Source organism: Scatophagus argus, chromosome 14 (genome assembly GCF_020382885.2).
Source record: "Scatophagus argus isolate fScaArg1 chromosome 14, fScaArg1.pri, whole genome shotgun sequence".
Taxonomy (NCBI): Eukaryota; Metazoa; Chordata; class Actinopteri; family Scatophagidae; genus Scatophagus; species Scatophagus argus.
This window is the reverse complement of record NC_058506.1, coordinates 6,608,811-6,630,700: the sequence shown is the minus strand read 5'-3', so window position 1 is coordinate 6,630,700 and position 21,890 is coordinate 6,608,811. Positions and strand designations below refer to the sequence as shown.

General features: G+C 39.3%; 1 protein-coding gene across 2 annotated transcripts in view; it reads left to right on the top strand.

The window, feature by feature from the left end:
- The window catches only part of gabra3 (gamma-aminobutyric acid type A receptor subunit alpha3), a 72,547-nt gene extending 51,226 nt beyond the window's left edge, over positions 1–21,321 (top strand). Inside the window, exons 5-11 of one of the 2 annotated variants that reach the window (XM_046410935.1) lie at positions 5,535–5,755; positions 9,176–9,258; positions 9,688–9,831; positions 12,164–12,316; positions 15,223–15,428; positions 20,691–20,729; positions 20,867–21,321. In XM_046410935.1, the coding sequence (XP_046266891.1) occupies positions 5,535–5,755; positions 9,176–9,258; positions 9,688–9,831; positions 12,164–12,316; positions 15,223–15,428; positions 20,691–20,729; positions 20,867–21,187 (1,167 nt within the window). In that variant the 3' untranslated portion in view covers positions 21,188–21,321. The remainder of the gene's footprint in view (positions 1–5,534; positions 5,756–9,175; positions 9,259–9,687; positions 9,832–12,163; positions 12,317–15,222; positions 15,429–20,690; positions 20,730–20,866) is intronic. The other variant, XM_046410936.1, reaches the window with a different exon arrangement.
- The last annotated feature ends 569 nt before the right edge of the window (positions 21,322–21,890 follow it).

Genomic DNA, 21,890 nt, shown 5'->3' with positions numbered 1-21,890 from the left:
GTGATCAGTCAATGTTATGTTAAAAATTTCGGTTAGTTATGCTGAAATCACTGCTGTGTAGACACACCGTGAGCTTAATCAAGGGTGTGAGACCCAAGCATTGCTCTCTAGTATCAGAATGTAGCACCTTTGTATGACTATTATCCACAATGATCTCTGATGACTTCAGAAACATTGCCAATAAAAATAATCCACACAGCAAATACATTTCCTTTAAAGCATGTGAAGTAAATCCTTTTAGAACTATTTAAACATAATATACTGTATTGTACTGTATATACGGTGAACTCATGCTGCCACTATTGTGCAGCGGCTATGCCATGAGGCATCAGGGTGCAGAAAGTCGTGATGCGTTTACAGTGGAACCCTGGGTAGGATTAAAATTGTTTTATGCGACTCAGATGTTATCACTACTACACCACTATAATGACAACATACCAGGAACTATTCATTTAACTAATTTTCTACTGTAGGGCAGCTTTTACAGCACTGCATCACAATGGAAGGGCACTTTATTGTGTTTTATTTAGCACAGAGGCACATATCATAGGGACGCCCTCACCGGCTCTCCAAATTGGACATTGTGTTTCTGTAAATTCTGTAAACCATTTCCTCTCTCAATTCTTTAATGAATGTGAGCCAAGTGCATTAATTTCCCTGAGAGCAGCTCACGTTAACCATCATTTAATAATGCGTCTTAGAGTTTAAAAATGCATGATGTTTTTCCTGGCATAAACATGTTCACCACTATATTTGTTTACTGCTTTTTCGTTCTAGGCTGATTATATTCGTGGAACTAAATTTCAGCGTCTGAAGTGTGGCACGCTAAAGTGCTAAAACACGTTTCTGCATCAGAGCTGCAGAAGCTGGTGAATGTGAAGATAATTGGAGTTGGTGTGGGATTCACAGCTCATTGCAAGTCTTCCACAGGTTTTACTCCCTGCAGGGAAAGGTGAACAGCACAGAAGAAGCAAAGTGAGAGGGGCTAATTGACAACCAGAGAGCAAGCTGGATTAGTAATTAAGACATTAATCAAATGTTTGAGTCATCATTACAATGTCCAGAGTGTGAAGTTCAGAAGATCCAGGTCAAATGGATACTCTGCTTCCAGGAAGTAGTTTATATCATCACCACACTGGCTCATCAGAACTGCTCTGATGAGCCATATTTGAACTGCCAAAAATAAGATATCATAATATGTATCACATGTAACATTTCTGCACATGAATTGGGAAAACAGCTCTCTCACACAGCATCCTCTCTTGTAAGGCGTACTAAATCAAACCTGTCAAGCCAGTCAGTTTCTACAGATAAACAGAATGTCTACATCATGTTGTAGCCTGGTAAGAACACTGAACAATACGTTACTGTGCAGCAATAATGAGAAATTTCAATTTCCGGGAGTCAGCAACTTGTTCAGGTCACTGTGTACTCAGACATGACATTTATTTTGCTTTTGTAATATACTTGGGTAAGAAAAACAATGTGATTTTAAAATGGCAGCTACTTCGCTTGATTAAGCAAATAATTCAGTAAAACACAAAGAAAACGGATGCGTCAGCTGTAAAACCACAAGAGATCTGTGAAACGACTGAAATAAGTGGAAGACTAAAATGTGCGGATCTGTTGAGTGAAACCAAATTAAAACTAAAATGTGATGACATTATTGAAATGTGATCTCATATCTAAATGTTTAGAATTTAATGAAGTCATTAATTTAAGATAAAAGGCTGCATTAATATTCTATCAGATATTAGACACAACCTTCCTGCCATTATCAGAGAACCAGACAGTCGTTTTTTACCATCTAGACTCATTTAGCCCAGTCTGCTGTACATCCTACCTTACATCCCACCTTATCAGCCTTTCCTATCGTTTAACTCATTTCCTTTCATTCTCATCCTTTTCTCACATCTGCAGCCTTGTTATTGGCTGCCTCTCTTCTCCGCTGAGACACACACTCGCATATAGGAGATGCTTGTTCCTTGTCTGGTTTTGTAACCCCTATTCTTATCCATTTGTGCATTCTTTTATTTACTGAAAGTGTTCAGGAATTAACCTCGACTTTAGAAACATTAGAGATCCATTTAGTTATGGCATTTAGAACGATGACATTGAGACAGCCCATTTCAGCTTGTTGGGCTCTGCCCTGCATATAGCAGAAATTACCAGGCACAAAAGAATCAGATTATTCTGCATTACATGTAGCCTGAATCGATTTCGCTGTTCAAACTTGTTCACCTCGCTGATACAGTAGTTGCTGATACAGACAAAAGCTTAACTGTGTGCTGAAGCTTGCAGTATGTGATAGAATATTGGACATGTGTCTGCAGAGAGAAACTATTATTTTGAGACAACCCCGTGTCTCATGTCCATCTCATACTGTACATCACTGTCCCATAAACAAAATGACAAAAAATTATCTTAAACTAAACTAGAATTGTTTTTAAGAGAGAGTTGCAGTCAAACAGTTTGGAGTAAACTGAATATGATGGTAACCCCATAAAAGACACTTACAGCTTTTTCTCCAGAGCCTCATTTCTAGACCCTCCAGGGATTCTTGTGACATGCCACTGTTTCCCTCTTCCCTACCAGTGGTGGAAAGTAACTCAGTACATTTTACTGAAGCTCTGTGCTTGGCCTGCAGTTTTGACCTACATGTGTTTCTACTTTCTTACTTCGTGCTCCGCCTGCACCTCAGTTCAGAGGCAAATATTTTACATTTTTACAATACATTTAGTTGATTACTTACTAGTTATATTCCATATTCAGCTAAATACTAATAATAAATAACTCATGATACAGTTACAGTTTACAGTTACAAACTGCTCCACAGTATATATTAAATATATACATATATATAAATTAGTTAATATTAGCCCAGAATTTACCAGCTGCAAAAAATGCATGTGTGTGCACCAATAATCATGACCCCAACAATGTACAGTAATAAACGTTATTAAGAAATTTGCTATTCTACAAAATGAGTGTTTTCTTTTGCTACTTTAAGTAAATTTTGATGCTAATGCTTTTCTACTTTTACTTAAGTACCTCAATGGTCTCCGCCTTGCAGGGTGACAAAAATATTCTTATATGTATACAGCCATAAAGAGGGACCTGTATGATATTTATGGAGAGTGATTCTTTATTCATGCATCTATTTGTAATGCTGTCATTCAGGTGCCATGAATGTGTTTTGAAGTGTCGTTTAAATTTCAGTTGTTTACAGCTATAAGTTGTTACAGTAAATCCACTCATGACCCTCGCTGCTATAAAAAAAGACATTTGAAAATTACTGTTGGGTGGAGGCTCCGCTCTCTCTCTTCTGTCAAGGAGAAATCAATCACTCAGTCCCTGGAGGAACACCAGCTGGCATTTGAACTGATTGTGCCATTTGGCCTGTTTTGGAGATTGACTATGCTTTCCCCCATTCCAGTCTTTCAGTTTTCAAATTAATTCCTTGTGTTTCCAGGAGATTTCTGTCCAAAAGAAGCAAACAAATGATGACTTCCCCCAGCTGGACCGAGCACACTTTTGTCTCCTTATTCATCACTGGATGTTTTACATTTACTGGGAAGAGATTTGGCAATGTTGTTAGATCTCATAAAGAAAGTGCATACCATAGTGTATACCTGTGATAATGGAGATTTAAATGGTTCAGAAGCTCTCTGTGCCAGGATAGAATAAACTTTCTTGTAGTGTTGCCAGAACATTTTGGCCGAAGATACACAGGACACAGAAAAATAAATCATCATATAATGTGTGTGCTAGACTTTATTTGTGTGTGTTCATCAGTGTTTCTTGTGACCTGGAGAATCTTTTGTTGTCTGCACTGGGAATACAATTCAACAAACTTCAGTGTAGAGGCTGTAGATCCTGAACAGAGATTGGAATTAAATGAGGTCCATAGGTGGAAAAAGGTTCTGATCTGCTTTTACCTGTCTGAGAAGCTCTCTGCAGGCTTTATTAAGAGCACTGTTGTGATAACAGACGCAGTGTATTTCTTTTTTAATGGTACTGTATTCAGGCTGCCAGGAAGTCAGTCACATGGGAGCAAATATATGTTCCATTATTCTGTATTCTGTAGCACGTATTAATCCTCATATTGTATTTGCGTTAAATATCTGTAACCCCAGATCTGAGAAACGTAGGAGCCTGGGAGAGCATGTATGTTGAACTGGGGAGCATAAGACCCTAAGAGCTTAGGAAGGACTCCAGTCACACCCGTCCACCCATCCTGGACTGTTTAAGGGAGCCCTGTTGATGTGTCGAGCGAAAGCTGTATACCTCTCCTGCTGGGAATGATGGCTTCCTGTTGTTAAAGCCACTGAGAAATGACTTTATGAGTTTTTCACTCAGGGACAAGCCAGTTACAGCTCACTGGTGAGCAGTACAGTACACAAGCCCTTTCACTGTACCAGCAAAACCACAAGGAGAATTACAGAGAAACACATACGGCGTGCTTCTATCGATCACCGATAATGTGTACTGTTGCATGAGATACAGACAGCTTACTTCCATCTCACTCTGTTAAGACGGCTGCATTCGGTCTGCACAGCCGCCGTATGCAGCTGATGAAGTCTGTTGCTAGGACACCAAGTCCTATTGAATGAATAATGTGAAATAAATTCCATTTCACTGGCTACTTCCTGCATTCATTTCATTTTATTTACTTTTCATGTGTTGGTGACAACACAGAAAGATTTTGTTGCATATTAATAAAACATGAAACAGATGTATTACAAGGTCTCGGTCCATGGCTGGGCTTTGAAAGATAAACACAGCATTGTTAACAGAATAATTAGACGATGCAGGAATGCATCATTAAAAGAATAAAATATATTCAACTATAACTGATATGATACAGTATGTGTATTGTTTTCCTATTGGACAGAGAGTAGACATGCCTTCCGGTTTTCTGTTAACGATGTGTTTCACGTACAGTTGCAGCAAGTGATGATTCCATATTTTTTAATTCATTTGTTTGTTAGCGTATAACTTTTTGCTAATTATTTATCTTTACATTGTAAAGAAAAATACTATTAATTCTTTTTGAATCTTGATGCTTTTTTCCCCTTTATCTGTTAAGACATGAGACCTTTTTGTACATAACCACAATGACTGAAAAGATGTTAGCGCTGCATAACATCTGTCAGTACTTATGCTGCATTTCAGTAGTACTTGCAGCAAAGCTTTAAATAGCGTTAGCTTTCAGTGGGCAGAACAATTTCACAATGGACATTTTCAGTTGTACCAGCTATAAATAATAACATTTCCACTGGTTTCTGGTTTCACTCGTGTCAGCGGAGCCAGTGCTCAGTGCCTAGGACCTGGTTCCCTTAAATAAATGCTATGCAATGCAAAGCATGATTTACATTATTAGTTTCACCTGTGCTTGTAATGCAAGTCAAAATGTCTACCTTTAAGGGTTAAATATTACCACCAAAGGAATTACCTCTTTACAACCAGTTCTATGTCCCAGCTCTGTAAAATGTTATCTTTCCAACTAATCCTTTTCAATCTCTTCTCCTCAGGAGTACACCATCGACGTCTTCTTTCGTCAGAGCTGGAGGGACGAGAGGCTGAAGTTTGACGGACCCATGCAAGTTTTACCCCTGAACAACCTCCTGGCTAGTAAGATCTGGACTCCTGATACCTTTTTCCACAATGGGAAGAAATCTGTGGCCCATAACATGACAACTCCCAACAAACTGCTACGACTAGTCGACAACGGCACGCTTCTCTACACAATGAGGTGAGCCACTTTTGAAATGACACTGACTTTTTTGTTGAATATTGTACTTAAACAAAAGTCTACAGTCATGCTAATGGCCAACATTCTAGATGCTAACATCAGCATGATTGAAAAGTCAGGGGACCACCGAAGTTATTACAAATTTTCCTGGCTGGAACATTAATATCTGTGCAAAACCTGAATGGCAATTAATTCAGTATTTGTGGAGACATTTCTTAAAGTCTCATAATTCAGCCTCATCGTGGTATCAGATGAAAAGTCAGCCGATCAAAAGAAAGTTGTCATTTTCAATTGTTTTATCTGTCCAAGTGTTAGATAACTTGCAGCCAGTCTGGGCCCCACATGTTTCACATACAACTCGATAAATAATCACTTGATCAAAGGTAACCTTTATGCGTATGTTGGCCTAAAATATACTGTTAATAGCCAGTGAGCACTGCTATCAACAGGACTAGAGAAAAAAATAATTAGTTGGATTTCAGTGCATCTAATCATTCAATCTGTCATTCAGTCAGTTTTCCTCGTGCTTTGAGTCACAGCCACGAATCATTTGAAAATAAATTTTTTTAATGATACTTGTCCACAAGTGTCTGTATTGATTTTCAAGGGCAAAAATGAAAAGAATTTTTATCTTTTGGTCCCACAAGAGTGGATTTGATGTGGCTGCAGCTCTGCCTCGGCCAAGAAAGACATCAGAGCTCTAATAGGGTATAACAAGGACTGTTGTGTTTACATAACCGAGTAAGTGTGTGATGAGATGATGAAGATGTATGGTAAAGTCTGATCAAGTTCTGTCAGACAATTCAAAAAGCGCCTTTTTGGAACCAGCTTACTGATCATCACATATTCAGTTTGTAATTCCAAGCTTCCAAACTTGATTTCTGGAGTTGTCTGTACTACATTTGCAATGGAATTGATTTTCATCCCAAGGATTAGTTATTGGTATTAAAAGCTCCAAATTATTCTCTTTGACCATTTCAATTTTATCTGACAGCATATCAGCGTATGAACAGTAAAATTTTGCTGTTTCAGAGTTGCTACCTTACCTTTATAGTGAAGCGCTGGTTAGTTGAGGTCTAAATGAAATTTTGTCTGTATTGTTAGAGACACTCCAAGAAGAGAGACTGATAACACCTTTGCCTCAGCACACTTCACAGGCTTTAAAATATAATCCATTTATTTTTATAGAAGTTTAGTCTGAAGTATGTTACCATAGTACCAACTGCCTGAAACACTTTAATCAGCATGTCTGCAGCATCTGAACTGAAAAATGCTGCGAAAGCCTCGGCTCTGCAGGATTGCATCATTATTTTTGTATTGGGGGAGCTGGTATTGTCTGCCAGTGGTGCTGCAGTTTTGTTTTTTGCGTGAGAGCATTTATCATTCACTCGCAGTTCATCCCAATTTAACTTCTCTGATAGAGAATAATAATTACTGAACGGTTTAAAAAGTACTTATCAAAGGCACTGGTGTGTATATTTTTTTCAAATGAGTGAATATATAGATTCTAGTTGAGAAAGTTGGTGAAAGTATTTTCAACAAAATGAGATCCACCGGACCTGTGATGCACGACTAAAGACTCACCGCTGTGCAGCAACAGCTGTGAGATGCTGATTTAAAGAACAGACTTATTAAATATTGTTGGATATTAGATATGGATTTTAAACATGTTAAATTTAGTATAGAAAACATTGTCTGTACTGTGAAATCCACACCAGAGCTTTTTTGCCAGTGCCAGTCAGTCTGGCACTTTGGTTCACACTGACGTAACTCAATAACTTTTAGCTGAAATGCCATGAAATTTTGCGAAAACTCTGTCTCTTAGGAATTAGGTTTAAATACTGCACAGATTTACAAATAGCTAGCAAATATATTTATAAGGAACATGTATTCACAGTAGTGGTTATGTTCAGAGATCATTTATTGTACTGGGACTGTACTGTATTAAATATTAAATGTATATGCTGCACTGGCCTACAAAGTGCAGGACTTCGGCACCAGAAACCATGGTTTGACTCCAGGCTTCAGTCTGTGGTTTAGTGTCAGCAACAAAAGCAGATTTGTTAAATGCTCCAGAAAAAACATGAAATACATTTTAAGTGAACATGTTGGCATGCTGATTTGATCATTAAGCTTAAAGTACTGATGTTGCCAAGCACAGCCTCATAAGCTGCTGGCAAGGCTGTAGACTCGTTACCATCATACTTTATACGAAGTTTTGCCATTTCAAAATACAGGACAGTTACAGAGAAAGCTCTCTTAGTTGTCTTTGATCAAAGTACGTCTAATTATGTTATCTGTAATCTTTTATTTTATTATTTATGTTTTGCTTTTGTTTCTGTCAGAATGGGAATACAGCTTAGGAGTGAGATGAATTTCATCAATTAGTTGCCAGTTTAAGTGCTATATGATATGCAGTGGTGCGTTGCTCACATTTGATTGATGTTGTATGGCATTAATTTGCTTAGTTACTGAGCCACTTATCAGTAATGAGTCAGCACTAGAGAGCTGTCAAGAGGGTGTAATAAAAGGATGACAGGGTTGTTGCAAGTGCAACATAAGGAGCTAATTAGAAACAATAAGTTTGTCTGTAGAAACGGTCCTTAAAAGTAGCTTTTATACTGAGGCTGCAACAAACTTTGCTACTGGAACATTCTGTAGCACAAAACTGTGATAACACAGGTGAGACCAACTGGCTCTCATGCTCTTCAAAGAATATAAAGTAAACCTGTGCACTACCAATGAACCAATAAAGGCATGAAACTGTAGACGCGATTGAGCTGTAGTCAGTATATCCAACATGTTTACAGATATACTAATTATACTAACTGCTTTTTGCTCAGATCTTCTGTTGCTATGTTGGTAGTCAACTAACCCAGTAATGGACTGATGCATGGACTACAAATGTTGTAAATGAGTGACCATAACCTACTTTGTGGTCCATTTCATGTGTAACTCAGTCCAGTGTAGGTTGGTTTTATGGGTTGCTGCTTTGTTTGAACTCAGCAAATGTAGTTTCCATATTGATTAAACATGTATGAGTCAGATAATATGCATCATTTCTCTGTTTACTTTCAGAGTGCATTTTGTGACTGGGCCATCTGACCAAATGAAATAAACTGGTGCTCTCTAGAGACTTTTTCTTTGTTGTCAGTCATCTGAGCGCTCATTACCTTCAGTGGCTACGAGTGCAATGTCTGTTCTCCATCCATAAAACATACAGACTGTGGCTTTAAAATGGGTGCAATACTCTGATATTCAAGCCCTTACTGTGTCGTGTAAAAAACAATAGAGACATTGAGAAAATGCACCTCTTGTTTTGTTGCTAAATGTCATGATGCGTTTGTAACCTCAACCATACTGAAGCCTGACCTGTGAAATTTTGTCTCTCCCCAACTTTCCTTCCATCCCCCACGTCAGGTTGACCATTCATGCTGAGTGCCCCATGCACCTGGAGGATTTCCCGATGGATGCACATGCCTGTCCTCTGAAGTTTGGAAGTTGTAAGTCAGTCCAGATGGTCACCACAAAGCAAAAAGAGTTTACTGTAAAAACGCACTGCAGAAACAGTGGTGATTGTTCTCTGCAGGTGTTAGACACACTTCCCGTCCTGGGAAAACTTCAAAATACTCATACAGAACTCACCACAATAAATATGACACTATGGAATAACTGTCAGAGGAAGTGTTTCTTTAACAGTACAGCAGAAGCAGTCATCCACTGACTTGAAGTGAGAGTTCCTATAAAAAAAAATACCCTTGATCAGTTTGAAAAGTTTGCAGCTACACTAGCAGCTCTGCTTTGAGCTACATGCTAACATCAGCATGATAACATACTTATAACAATAGTGATTTAGCAGGGCATAGCAGAAGCTTGTCTGTTGATTTCTAACCACAGTTTTCCACTGTTTTCATCTTCTCCCGGCTGCCCAGACGCCTACACCAATAACGAGGTGATCTACCTGTGGACCCAAGGAGATGAGAGGTCTGTTGCTGTTGCTGAGGATGGCTCCAGGCTGAACCAGTATGACTTACTGGGACACGTTATTGGCAAAGAAACCATCAGCTCCAGCACAGGTACGCTATATGCCGGCTCAGACAGCAGCAGACAGTATACTGTAGTCAGAGTTTGTGCGTTTGAACGGGGAAAAGACACAGGCTGGTCAGCCAAGCAAAAATTCACAGCAATTCGACAGTTTTTCCAGACTATTTTGATGGAGGATACAGCAAGCAGTTCCACTGTCTCAAATGTATTCCTTTGAAACATAACCTCTTTTTAGTTTTTCTGCATAAGATTTGCAATAAACAAAATTGTCTTCCATATGCTGGCACTCTTTTGTGTGTTTTCACAGTCTGCACTTTTCTCCATTTTGGATTCAGCTTGCATTATTTGGGTCCATGGAGAAAATGTTGAGTTATCAGCTTTGGAAAAACTGTTCAGCTTATTTACAAAGATAATATGAAAAGGTCTGCCAGAGGTGAAGGTCTCATTTCGAGTCTGTTTTAGCCTATGGTCCAGAGTCAACTTTAATAAGCACAAAATAAAATCTGTCCGCACTGTGTTGATTGTATATTCATCATTCTTAAATTCTTATTGTGAAAACTGTTGCGCACACCTTTTATCTGTCACACGCAATCAAATCACTTTTTCTTTATTTCTCTCCGGGGGGATTTTTCACATAAGGGCGTGGAATAACAACATAAGTGCTGGCTACTGATGCATGCCAGTAACAAGGCAATTCACAGCAATTATCCAGTAATCTCCTCAGAAAAAAAATAAGCAGTTATAATATTTGTAAGTTGTTGCCCAATTTTGATTGAGATCTATGAGGCTAATTGCATCAGTATGATATTTTCAACATAAATCAACAGTCCTGGTTTGAGTACATTAACAGTGCATGGGAAATGGACAAAGTGCTGAAGTACTGATTACTGCAAAGCTATAGATAAAAGCTTGCTTCAGTGGGGTGGTTAGTAAATACCGAAAGAACGCATAACTTACAACTGAGCCACACTGGCTCCCCATTTTGAGAGATTTAACCTCTGTGGTGAAGCCGTTTGCTCCTGCGGTTCAGCTCTCAGGAGGTGAGCTGCTGAGTCACACAGATCTGTCAGACTTCACTTGTGTTCAGAGACAAAACCGCTGTGAAACCTCAGCCTGTTTTCCGGAGAAGCAAAAAGTGTGTTGAAAGCTGTTGAAATAACAGCAACCGTATAACTCTATAGAGATGCCACTTTCTTTGAGTCCATCTTTGTTGTTCTTTACGGTGGTTTAACCTCAAGTCAAGTGAATTGCAGAGATAAAAGGAAACAAGTCTGTGAGGGGGGAAATCAAATTTATTTAAACTTTAAACTGAGTGGACTTCAGTGAGCAGAGGGAGGATTTCAGCCAGTGCAGCTCTGGTTAGAATCTGCTCTGGAAAAAAAAAATTCACCTCAGGGAATGACAGGCTGTTTTTCTTATATCTTTGCAACACAGATTACAGACATGGAAAAGAGAGCTGGTGCTTGGGGGAACTGTGAAGTTGTCCATTTGCTGCCATCAGTCACATAATCTGAGCTGAAGGAAACTTTCAGTTTCGAGGGTTACAATGACACAGGCCGTTACGCTTCATCTACCCCCAAAAAGAACTACAGGGAATTCTAACTATTTATTTAAAGAAAAACTCCACTCACATTCTGTATTTTTAAAATAAAATGCTTTGCATTAGCTTGACAGGTGGCTCTGAGAACATTGTGAACTTGTAGTGTGAAGTTGTAGTCATTCTTCCACAAAGGATCAAGCAACAAACTGTTCAGAGCCACTTCTCTGCCTTTTTTGGTGGAGTACTCCTTTAGGCACAATAATCAAAGAACTAAAGTGATGAGTGATGTTTCTCAACTCAAGGTTTCCTGTTGCTGTGTTATTGCCCTCAGTTTTCTAGTATGTATGGTGCCATAACGCTCTAACTCTTTTCTTAAAAAAGACAATTGTAGCATCAAATCTAAACCAAAACGATGATGTCATCTCGCTTTCATTTGTTTCTCTTTCAAATTCCACTTTCTCTGCTTTTGTGAAAGCAGAGAAAGTTTAAATTGAAAGTTTAAATTGAATTACCGCTGAAGACAGTTACGTGGAATGAGATTACAAATTCATATTTCATTCTTTCTCTTAATATTCTTTAATGGCCTGATGTCTTTTAATCAACATTGTGCATGCATGTTTGATTTAAAGGCTCATTTAAGGGACTGATGACAATTCTGTGAGCTACTTTGATGATGCCAGTGTACATGTTAATGTTTTAACTTTAAGAAATCTTACTTTGAATTTTCCAGCTCTTTTTGCTCCTGATTGTGCAGAGCTGTATTAATAATTACGACCCTCTGTGTCTCTCTCCGTCTTTCTCTGTGTTTCTCTCCTCTCCCTCAGGGGAATATGTAGTGATGACAACATATTTCCATTTGAAAAGGAAAATTGGCTATTTTGTGATTCAGACCTACCTCCCGTGCATCATGACTGTCATACTGTCTCAAGTCTCCTTCTGGCTAAACAGAGAATCGGTTCCTGCTCGCACTGTTTTTGGTGAGTGCCATCTTGTGTTTTTAATCCAACTCAAAGAAAATGCACTAAATAATGTAATTGAACAGGTTAGATAATTTGCTGGAGCCTTCTGAGGTAAATGTTCAGAGCTGCATTTGTTTACATCATCAGATGATTCAGCAAAGTGCAAAACAAGCAGAGAGTTAAAAAAAAAACAGTTCCCCTTAAAAACTTCTAATTAACATAACGATGTACAAAACTTAGCTTAGTGCATTCAGGTGCACATGGCCATGAATAAGTAATCAAGTTTTTCCAAAGCTTTTATCACAGTATTGACTTTCCCCTAACTCTGTAGCTGCAAACACTAATTAATCAAAGATAAGTCAGGGCAAAGATGGAAAGTGTGGCAGGTGATGGACGAGGTGTTCGTCTGCTTCCTCCACTATACAAACAGCCAACCCGGTTTGAAGTGTTATTACTCATCGAGCTTGAGGTTATTTAGAAAGAACCAGGCATGTCAGATTTAAAAACAGAGGTAATCTCACCAAAGCTACCATGGACTCTTACAAAGGTCAGATCACACATTTGCAGTTGTGGAATAAAATAAATCAGTGGATCTCACGAAAAGCATCACCATCAACAAACCCAAGCTTTTAAAAAGATATCATGTATTTTGCAACTAAATGTTAATAGATATTATTTAAAAAGGTGTAAGGGACATACCCTTGGCTGGGTTAATCTCCCTTTGTATTGTGAATAATTGGATTCAGTCTTTCTGTTGAGTACCGTCCAGGTTAAGAACATTATGCCTGTACAGGCCACTCTGCGTTAGAGATGAGATGTAATTTCCTCTTCTTCTCTCAATTGTTGTTGTGTTGCACAATCTATGAAAGTGCGTGTTGAATGATTAGCATTTTGATTTGGAAATGAAGCACATTGTACAATAGACGCTGAACAGTATGCAAAGCAAGGGGCAGTTTCCCTCATGCTGGTGAGGAAATGGAAACTGTTACAGCTGCCTGTTCACATGCATTCCTCTGAATAATCACAGCTCCTTCAACTCCTCCTACTTCTCCACGTACACACAAACGCTGTATTTTTCCTCGAGCAGACATCTGAAAATTGTTTCAGTCACGTTAAGAAATTCAATTTTTAGACAACAATTTTCCTCACATGAGGAGCGGAGCTGTTATCAGTGATTTTTTTTCTCAGTGGGATGAGTGAAACATTTGCTGTGAAGGTTTAAGGCAGCGCTCACATCTTTGTATTTTTTGATCACATGGCCACATTGATCGGCCAAAATAAGCATCTTTCTATTCTCTTCTGAGCTAACACTCATCAGCAACTAAACTGATTTATCATTTCTTTCGGGTTGTATATTGCAAGCATGATTAAATACATCTGGGTGGTTACCAGGTTTTAGAGTTTCACCTTTCAAGATTTGTTGAGCTGTATCTTACTGAAATTACAAGCACGTCCTCAATTTGTTCAACAGCAATTTATCGTATTTTTTTTAACACTGTGCTAATAGTGTCTGCTCTCCCTCCGTGCTGAGTAATAAACTAATTAAATAAACTGAGCACACAGTTAAAATGTTGGAATAAAGTCAAGTTATGCATAATCTCTATGAACAGTAATCTGCACATGAATGCAAAATCTGTGGGTAAAAGACAAGATTTCTTGGCATCAGAAGTTTTCTGCTTTGTGACCCATCACGTTTGAGCAGGCAACAATTTAGCTTTTTATCATCTTTTTTTAATTATCTGCATTTGTATGTAGATACCTGTTTATCTGAGATTAGCATCCATTCTGACATCTCAAGAAGAGGAAGAGGAATTCTTGGCCCAGATATTGATTATCCGGATATAAGCTGGCTACACCTAAAGCCCCGAAACATTTGCTCTTGTTGCAGGAAGCTAAATCGTCATCAGACAGTAGCCGATGGGTTCTGAGATTGAGCTATGCAAAATACAGCCCCAAAGAAAATAAATCAATCTCCATCCTCAAAAAAAGTGGTTAGTTACCTATCCATCTTTTTGTCACAAATTGCAATTTCTCACCGGAATGAGTTGACCTCCCTGTTCTGTGACACAGCACTCATTTTTAGAGCCCACTGTGTATCTATTTTTCATCAGATCACACGGAACAGATGAAGTGATTGCTTTTTTGTGGTTGGATGGGCAACCATTGTGCGGCCCACATTTCATTCCAGCAGCACTGAAATTATTAGCGAAATGTTTCTAAGTTTTTATCCCAAAGGATCCATTTTCAGATAAATTTATTTAGGTCTGTTTCCACTTTTACACAAGTTGTAATTTAAAGTCATTGTACCATAACCTTTTTTGCGTAATGGTGCACTTGAGATTGTTTGCGCTAAATGTATGCAAAACATGTCTGACTCTGTTTGTCTCTGAAGTTTAAGGAAGGAAATTTAGATTTACAACTTGGGTCGTACTGAGATGTATTTTTATTGTAAATATTTTTGATCTTGCAACTCCACTACACACAGCTTTCTGAGAGCATTTACTCAGGCTTAGACGGCCATACGTCAGACTGGTTTGAACTAAAATATAGTCTGAAACATCCTTTATAATGGTTCATTGGATTGTTAAACTTGTTCCTTATAGCTTGAATCTGCAGGACTGACAGTGCACTACACCACTGAATTTTGTCAGTCTTATGTATCTTAACTGTCTCATTTCACACTGTAAGCCCAAAAAGTCATTCAGACAATTGAGAGATGAATGAAACCATCTCTTGCGTGGCCCCAGTAGATACTATTTTAAAGCTGCACATGGTCTCCAAAATGTTCAAAGAAATTACATAAGAAACCTCTTAGCCATGGTAAAACCTATGCAGGATTTGCCCAGTTGTAAAAAGCTGAACTTTCCTTGAAGTGTTTGCTCCAAAAAGTTAACTGTTTACTGATGTTTTCATTTTATCCTCAGGTGTCACCACTGTCCTAACCATGACTACCTTGAGCATCAGTGCTAGAAACTCCCTTCCTAAGGTGGCCTATGCCACAGCCATGGACTGGTTCATGGCTGTGTGCTATGCCTTTGTCTTCTCTGCCTTGATTGAGTTTGCCACAGTCAACTACTTCACCAAGCGCAGCTGGGCATGGGATGGGAAAAAAGAAGGCATGGAAATAAGGGTGAGTGATTCTTATTTCTATATATTTTTTTTTAATTAATGCACGTGACACACACACACAGCAACATTAACAATTACAAAAAAACTACCCTGAAGTCTCCCTTCTCACTTTTTTTTTATTCTTACTAAGTTCCAGATTAATTGTTTCCCGTCCTTTGATATAATACAAAAATGCTCCAAGATGCTCAGTAAGTCACCATTTTGTACTGGAGGAGCGATGATGGCAAATTGCACTTTGGAAACACTGATAGAAAGTTCCCCGGAGTACTCTATAAAGACTATAAAGAGAGATTTTATTTATTCATTAACAGCCAAATGGAACAGGGACAGCGGGGTGGAACAGTGAGAGCAGAAGCTGAGGTAAACTCCCAGAGACGCTGGCCCTGATTTATGATGGCAGCATATGTTCAAATCTCATCCTAAAGTCAGCGGGCTCATTCTCCACAGACAAGATGGCAGCCTTACACTTAGTCTGCTTGTTGTGGACACAAATTGATTGAAAAGGGAGTGTGCATTATTTAAAATGAATCACCTGAGGCTGACATTTTAATTTTAAGCATTAAATCTCATAAATCACAGCTTGCAGATTTTTAATTTGTCAAAAGTCTGGGCTGTTGTTTATGAAGAATCAAAGTATGGAAGTATAAACACAGATGACTGAATTACTTTGGCACAAAATCTTTTTTTTTTTTTTTTTTTTTTTTTTTACCTTAGCTCTCAATTTAAGGACTGTAGTTTTATTTGGAAGCTAGAGGAATTTTAACAAGATGCTTTTCTTTGAAGGTGAAGTCACATAAATAAAACCTGTTAAGTTCTGCAGGATAACTTCACCGCTTAAATTTGCCATGATTTCTATGATGTTTTATGGCTGATTACATCAAATTCAATAGATTAGAGGCATGAGACTGTATCAGAGTGACTAAAGAGAAGCAGTGAGGAAAATTAAAGCTCTTGCTCCTGTTTCTCTTGAGTAAATGTAGCCTTTAGCTTCAAAGAAATTCATGTGCTCCAGGACTGGAAGGAACAACTGCATTATTTCCCCTATTTTTCATATGTCTCACATGAGTGTGGATAGCCTGCTGCGGTTTGATTGACAGTACTGAGAAGCTGACTATAAAATATGTTGCCCTCCTGTCAAAAAACATTTACATCTGTGAATAAATAATGCAATTATAATGTTTCCCCAGATGTTTTTATTTTTGATCAGTAAACTCAGCAGATCTCCACATGGTGCTGAGAAGATGTCAAAGAACAGCAGAAAGTCTGATTTTGTATACAAATCGCTGAACCACATGCAGGCTTTACAAAGCCACACTGATTACTGACAGCAAGAGAGCTGACGAACATTGCTGATGTTGGAAAGTGAAGAGTAAGAAAGTGTGTGCTTCATATTTATTTCTTTTCATTTTCCTTTTTTAATTAGCTAAAACAAGCAGTGGAAATAAACAACATTAAGCTACCGGTACCTTAAAAGGATGACCTTCTGGGTGTACGTCTGAGAATGTGAAAATCACATTTGTAACAATATGAAACTGTACTTGTGATAAATAGTGGTGAGGTAAAAGTTGTTGATATGTTGCTGTGAGCACATGAATTACTGGAATACTTCTATCAGACACGTCGGACAACATGGGACAAAACATATTTCTTCTGCAGCAACAGACAGCACCACAAATCTATTTTCTGCTACTAATGTGCAAACTGTTTGACACAATCAGTACAGCCTTTCCAGTTTTTTATATCCTGACATTTGGTCCTCTGAGTGATTGACAGAAACGCATATTGCTGCCACAGAACTTTTCAGGCGGTGGGGATAATTTACAGCAGAATGGAGGGTTTGGGTTTTTCTTTTCCTTTGATGCCTTGTCTTAATGGCAACAGCCTGGTCTGCTTTCTCGGCGGCTGTGCTGAGCATGCAGTTGTCATGATAGATAAAAAAGAATGGGGTCACAGACCGAGACAATGCGCTGCCATCATCACACTCCCTGCTAGAATGGGCTTCTGCAAAGCAAAGGGATCGGACTATGCATGTTTTTGGGTTTTCTTTTTTCATCTTAATATATTTACAATAAAATAAAAAGTGAACATATGAGGACAAAGTGTCTTTCAGGAACTTTAACTCAGTAAGTTTTTTTGAAAACACCAGGCTCCTTCTTTTTTTGGACTGAAACTGTGAGCTGTAGACGAGTCAATGTGCTCTAATTTATCTTGTTGGTTATGGAGTTTCGATGTCATTTTCTGTCTTTTTTGTCGCCTAACATTCTGTTTGACATGCGAGCTACCTAATTAGCTCTCCCCTCGCCGGCTGAAGGTGTGCTTACTACACAAATGAGCCGCTGGGGAGTTTGGCCGGGATGAAAGCCTGCTTATTCCAGCCACTTCGCGACACATGATTGGACTCTGCTGTGTTCGATATTATGTGTTGGTTTCATCAGCAGAGGCAGAGTTGCTGGCTCATTGTGCTGTGGGCTTCACTGCTGGAGCATGACATTTTCTGCTGTTTCAACACAATAATTTGTTAGAAAATGGCAGAATGACACTGACAGTCATTTCACGGAACAACAGGGAGTACAGCTAACTCTGCTAGCGAAAACAAACCTGTTTTTGAAGTTAAGAATTGAAATTTGCGGGGAAAAAAAATCTAGGGGCAATTTGTTATCACAAAATTTTCCACACGTTTGTTGTTTGAGCTGGATTATGATTATCTGCTTCTTGGCAAGCCTCCTCTGGCTGTTGTGATGGGAAACAACCTTTGTACAATGGAGCGGTTATGTTTGACTACTGATCCTAAACTTTTTTTATTGCATATTAGCACAATCAAACTGGAATTGAACAAGGGATTTTATATATATATGGCGAAAAGCAGATACATGCTGCAAACACAGGAACAAGTAAAAGGAGAGAAGAAGTGTTCTGAGGAACCATCATTTGTTTTGATTCATAATTACATAGCGTTTAATTATTACTGATTACGGGTGACACAACCTGTAGTGATGAGATCAAGCTCAGGCCAGCTACCAGGTTTACAGAAAAGTCCCATTGAAAAAATAGAAACACTTAATAGTAGCACACACACACACAACCACACACACAGGGACAGAAATGGGGACATTGTGGTTCCCTAAATGCAGTCTGAACGCTCATACGCCCACATGCTCACACACTTGAGGCTATTAAATATGCCAACACCTCATCTCCAGTCTTAGACAGGGACAGACTGTCACAAGGTTCAGTTACACGCTCACATGCACACACTGAGCTCCAAACAGCAGGACACAGCAAGGCACAGTTACCCCCAGGATACTTAATCACACTCATAAAGAAGTTCTGGTGCAACAATTTGCAGAAGTTACAAAGACAAGGTCAATAGACGCATTGTATATTTGTGCCTGCAGCTAGCCAAATGACTTTGAATAGTGCGCAAGAATCTCTGGCTGCCCAGAAGCATGTTATGTGCTGCATCACTTTAGGTTTGTAAAGGCATGCACACAGCCCAGTGCAACATTTGGCTTCCCCAGTAATTCCACCATATAAATTACTGCAAGCAAAACCGAGCTAAATAGTGACAGAAAATTACTTTGCTTGGCCAGTTTGTCAGGTTACTGGGCAGAGAACATCCTTAATGCCAAGGACTGAAGAGTTTAGGGGGGCTATGATTAAGGTCATACAACACGTTACAGCAGTCGTTGGCTTTTCCTGCTGATGTAAGCTATTGCTGTGATTGAAGAGGCTCGTGGTGGTGTTAGATGTGGAGGAATCGATATTCTGGGAAAGGATCTGGTTATCTAGGGGGGTAACAGTATGACTCTTTATCTCCCTGTACTAATTGACTTGAGATAGACCCCTTCAGGCAACAGCTCACCATTTCTCTGTTTGATGCAATCAGATGTCTGCGAAGTTTGTTCGCTGCTGTCTTTGCAGAGAAGCTTGAGGGATCGTCCTTCTCCTGTTGTCCTGCTCAAATGAAATGAGTTCAGAGTGGAACACTGCTCGCACTCAGTGCATTTCCTCCTCAATCCTGCCATCTCCTTGGACAAATAATGTGAATCTTCAATCACGTCACCACATCATTGTGATAACTGCTTCTAATATTATTGTTCCACTGCTTGACACATTTGACATTACAAAGTGGTGTCCTTGTGCCTAACGGTGACAAAGTGGTCTGGTTCACACACTGAACAAACATATAACACAGGTCTCATCACATGTTTTCTGCCTCCTTTCGAGAGCGTACTTGCATCTTGCATTGGGAAAAAAGACCAAACAAAACCATTTGGGGATGAGCTGCGTGCAGAGAGAGATCCACCGTGAAGCATTTTGGAGGAGGGAAAAGAGGGGACATTAGTTATGCTAATTAAAAAGATGGAGTCAAAGGCAAAAGGAAGGAAAATTAAATGAAGCTGAAAAAGTAGAGCAGAAATTAGAACTATGCTCAAAGCAAAAGTGAAAACAGGGAGCCCTGAAAATGAAACACTCCGTTACATGACACACACCGCTTCAGTTGTGCCTCAGATCTTAGAAGTGGCCACAGTGGGGATGAATGGTGTGAAGAAAATGACCCCAGCACAGGCTCACACACTGCATGGCACACAGGAAACTAAAACTCTGCCCAGTGATCAATCCTGGTGCCCTACTTGTTCTCTCACATTTACCGTGTGCTCTGCACTGTAGTCTTTCAGGCTGACAGGATCCTCTGGTGATGCAAGTTTAGCTATCTGAGCGCACCAATTTAGCAAATACAATTCAGTCTCCCTGTGCGCTTCAATATGAAAGACAGCCTGATAATTTCTCTCTAGTAGCAGGAAGAAGGCAGTTTCTGCAGCCAGCTTTATCACACACAGCCTTTGTCGTGTTTGTTTTATCGCAAGCTGTTTGCCTGAAGAGGCCCGGCTGCTCTCATTGATACAGTTTGTCAGACATGTTTTCAGGCACTGTGCTTTCTTCCTTTGTTTCTAATCCTGCTCTGTGCTGCTACTGCTACCGTTAGCAGTATCAGACGCCAGTCCAGCCCGGTTCTGTAATGACGCTAAATATAATTGTTTCCGCACTCTCAATTTACCAGCCTGATCATTTTGTCATGAATTATCATCATGACCTTTTTTTTCTGCAATCCAGATTTGTATGATGCAGCTTTGAATTGACAACATTAATGGTGTAAAATGTTCAAAAGTACTTCCAGCTAGATACTGATGAATAGAGTATGTAAGTTGGGTAATTTTAATATAATTGGTAAACTTTTTTTCTTTTCTACTTTTCTTTTCAGGAACCGTTTCAGGCTAACATGGCCAGGATTAAAGATATGGTTAGGCTTTTGTTTTGTTCTTGTGTGTGTCGTGTCTCGTGGTGTTGCTTCTATTTCCTCTTTATGAGTTCAAATGGAAGTATTGTTGAGTCTGGTGCTTCGCTCCTGACAACCCTTACTGCCTTCTTCCTTTTCAGAGAAGAGAATCCGCGACTTTGTCCAAAAAGGCGAACAACACCTTCAACATTGTTGGAACCACCTACGCCATCAACGTAGCTAAAGACCAGGGTTTAACGACCATTTCCAAGAGTGCCCCCGGAGCATCGGCCAAACACTCCTATCTCCATAAAATGGATGACCCCTACACAGAGGCCAAGAAGTCCTACAATCGTGTCAGCAAAGTGGACAAGATATCGCGCATCATTTTCCCAGTTCTGTTCTTCATCTTCAACTTAGGCTACTGGGCCACATATGTCAACAGAAAGCCAGCTATCATGAAGGCCAACAACCTAAACTGAATTTAACCAAATGTTAGGTGTGATCTGGTTTGTTTTGGAAGGTAGAAAGGTTTGCAGGAGCCCAAATCCATTTCACCTTTCATTGTGTGTGTGTGTGTGTGTGTGTGAGCGTATGTTTCGCGTGTCTGTTTTTTTCTTTTGGGGTTTTTCTTGACAGTTTGGTATTTTGCACATCTGTTATAGGTGGAAGGCAAATTTTACCATTGAGCAGAGATTAACATATAATAGCAGACCTTGCAGGGAGCACATTGTCACATTGGACTGTGTTTGTGCAGCATTTCTTTTGTCCCCTCCACACTTAGCTCCGGCCCTGTTCCCTGTTGTGAGTAACCAAGTTTTGCTGTATCTTGATTGCTTGCTGTTTTGTAGAGTAGTCAAATTGTGTTTTCACTATGTTTTGACATGTTTGTGCTTTGCTTATAATAAGTTAAGCAAGCATGCCTTTGAAGTTTTCATTCTAGCTCATTACCAATGATAAGGTTTTGACATATCCATCGAGTTAACCACATGCATGCACGCACGCACACGTACACACACAGCGACGCATCAGAAAACGCCAGAGGAGCCATCCGTCGGTTGCTTTACTGTGCTCCCTTAGCCGGGAGCAGCCTGTATGGTTCCATAGGAACATCATTAATAATCGTCATTGTCTGGCCTTCAGCTCGTGCTGAATCTCAACAGACCCAATGCAGTATCATCTGGA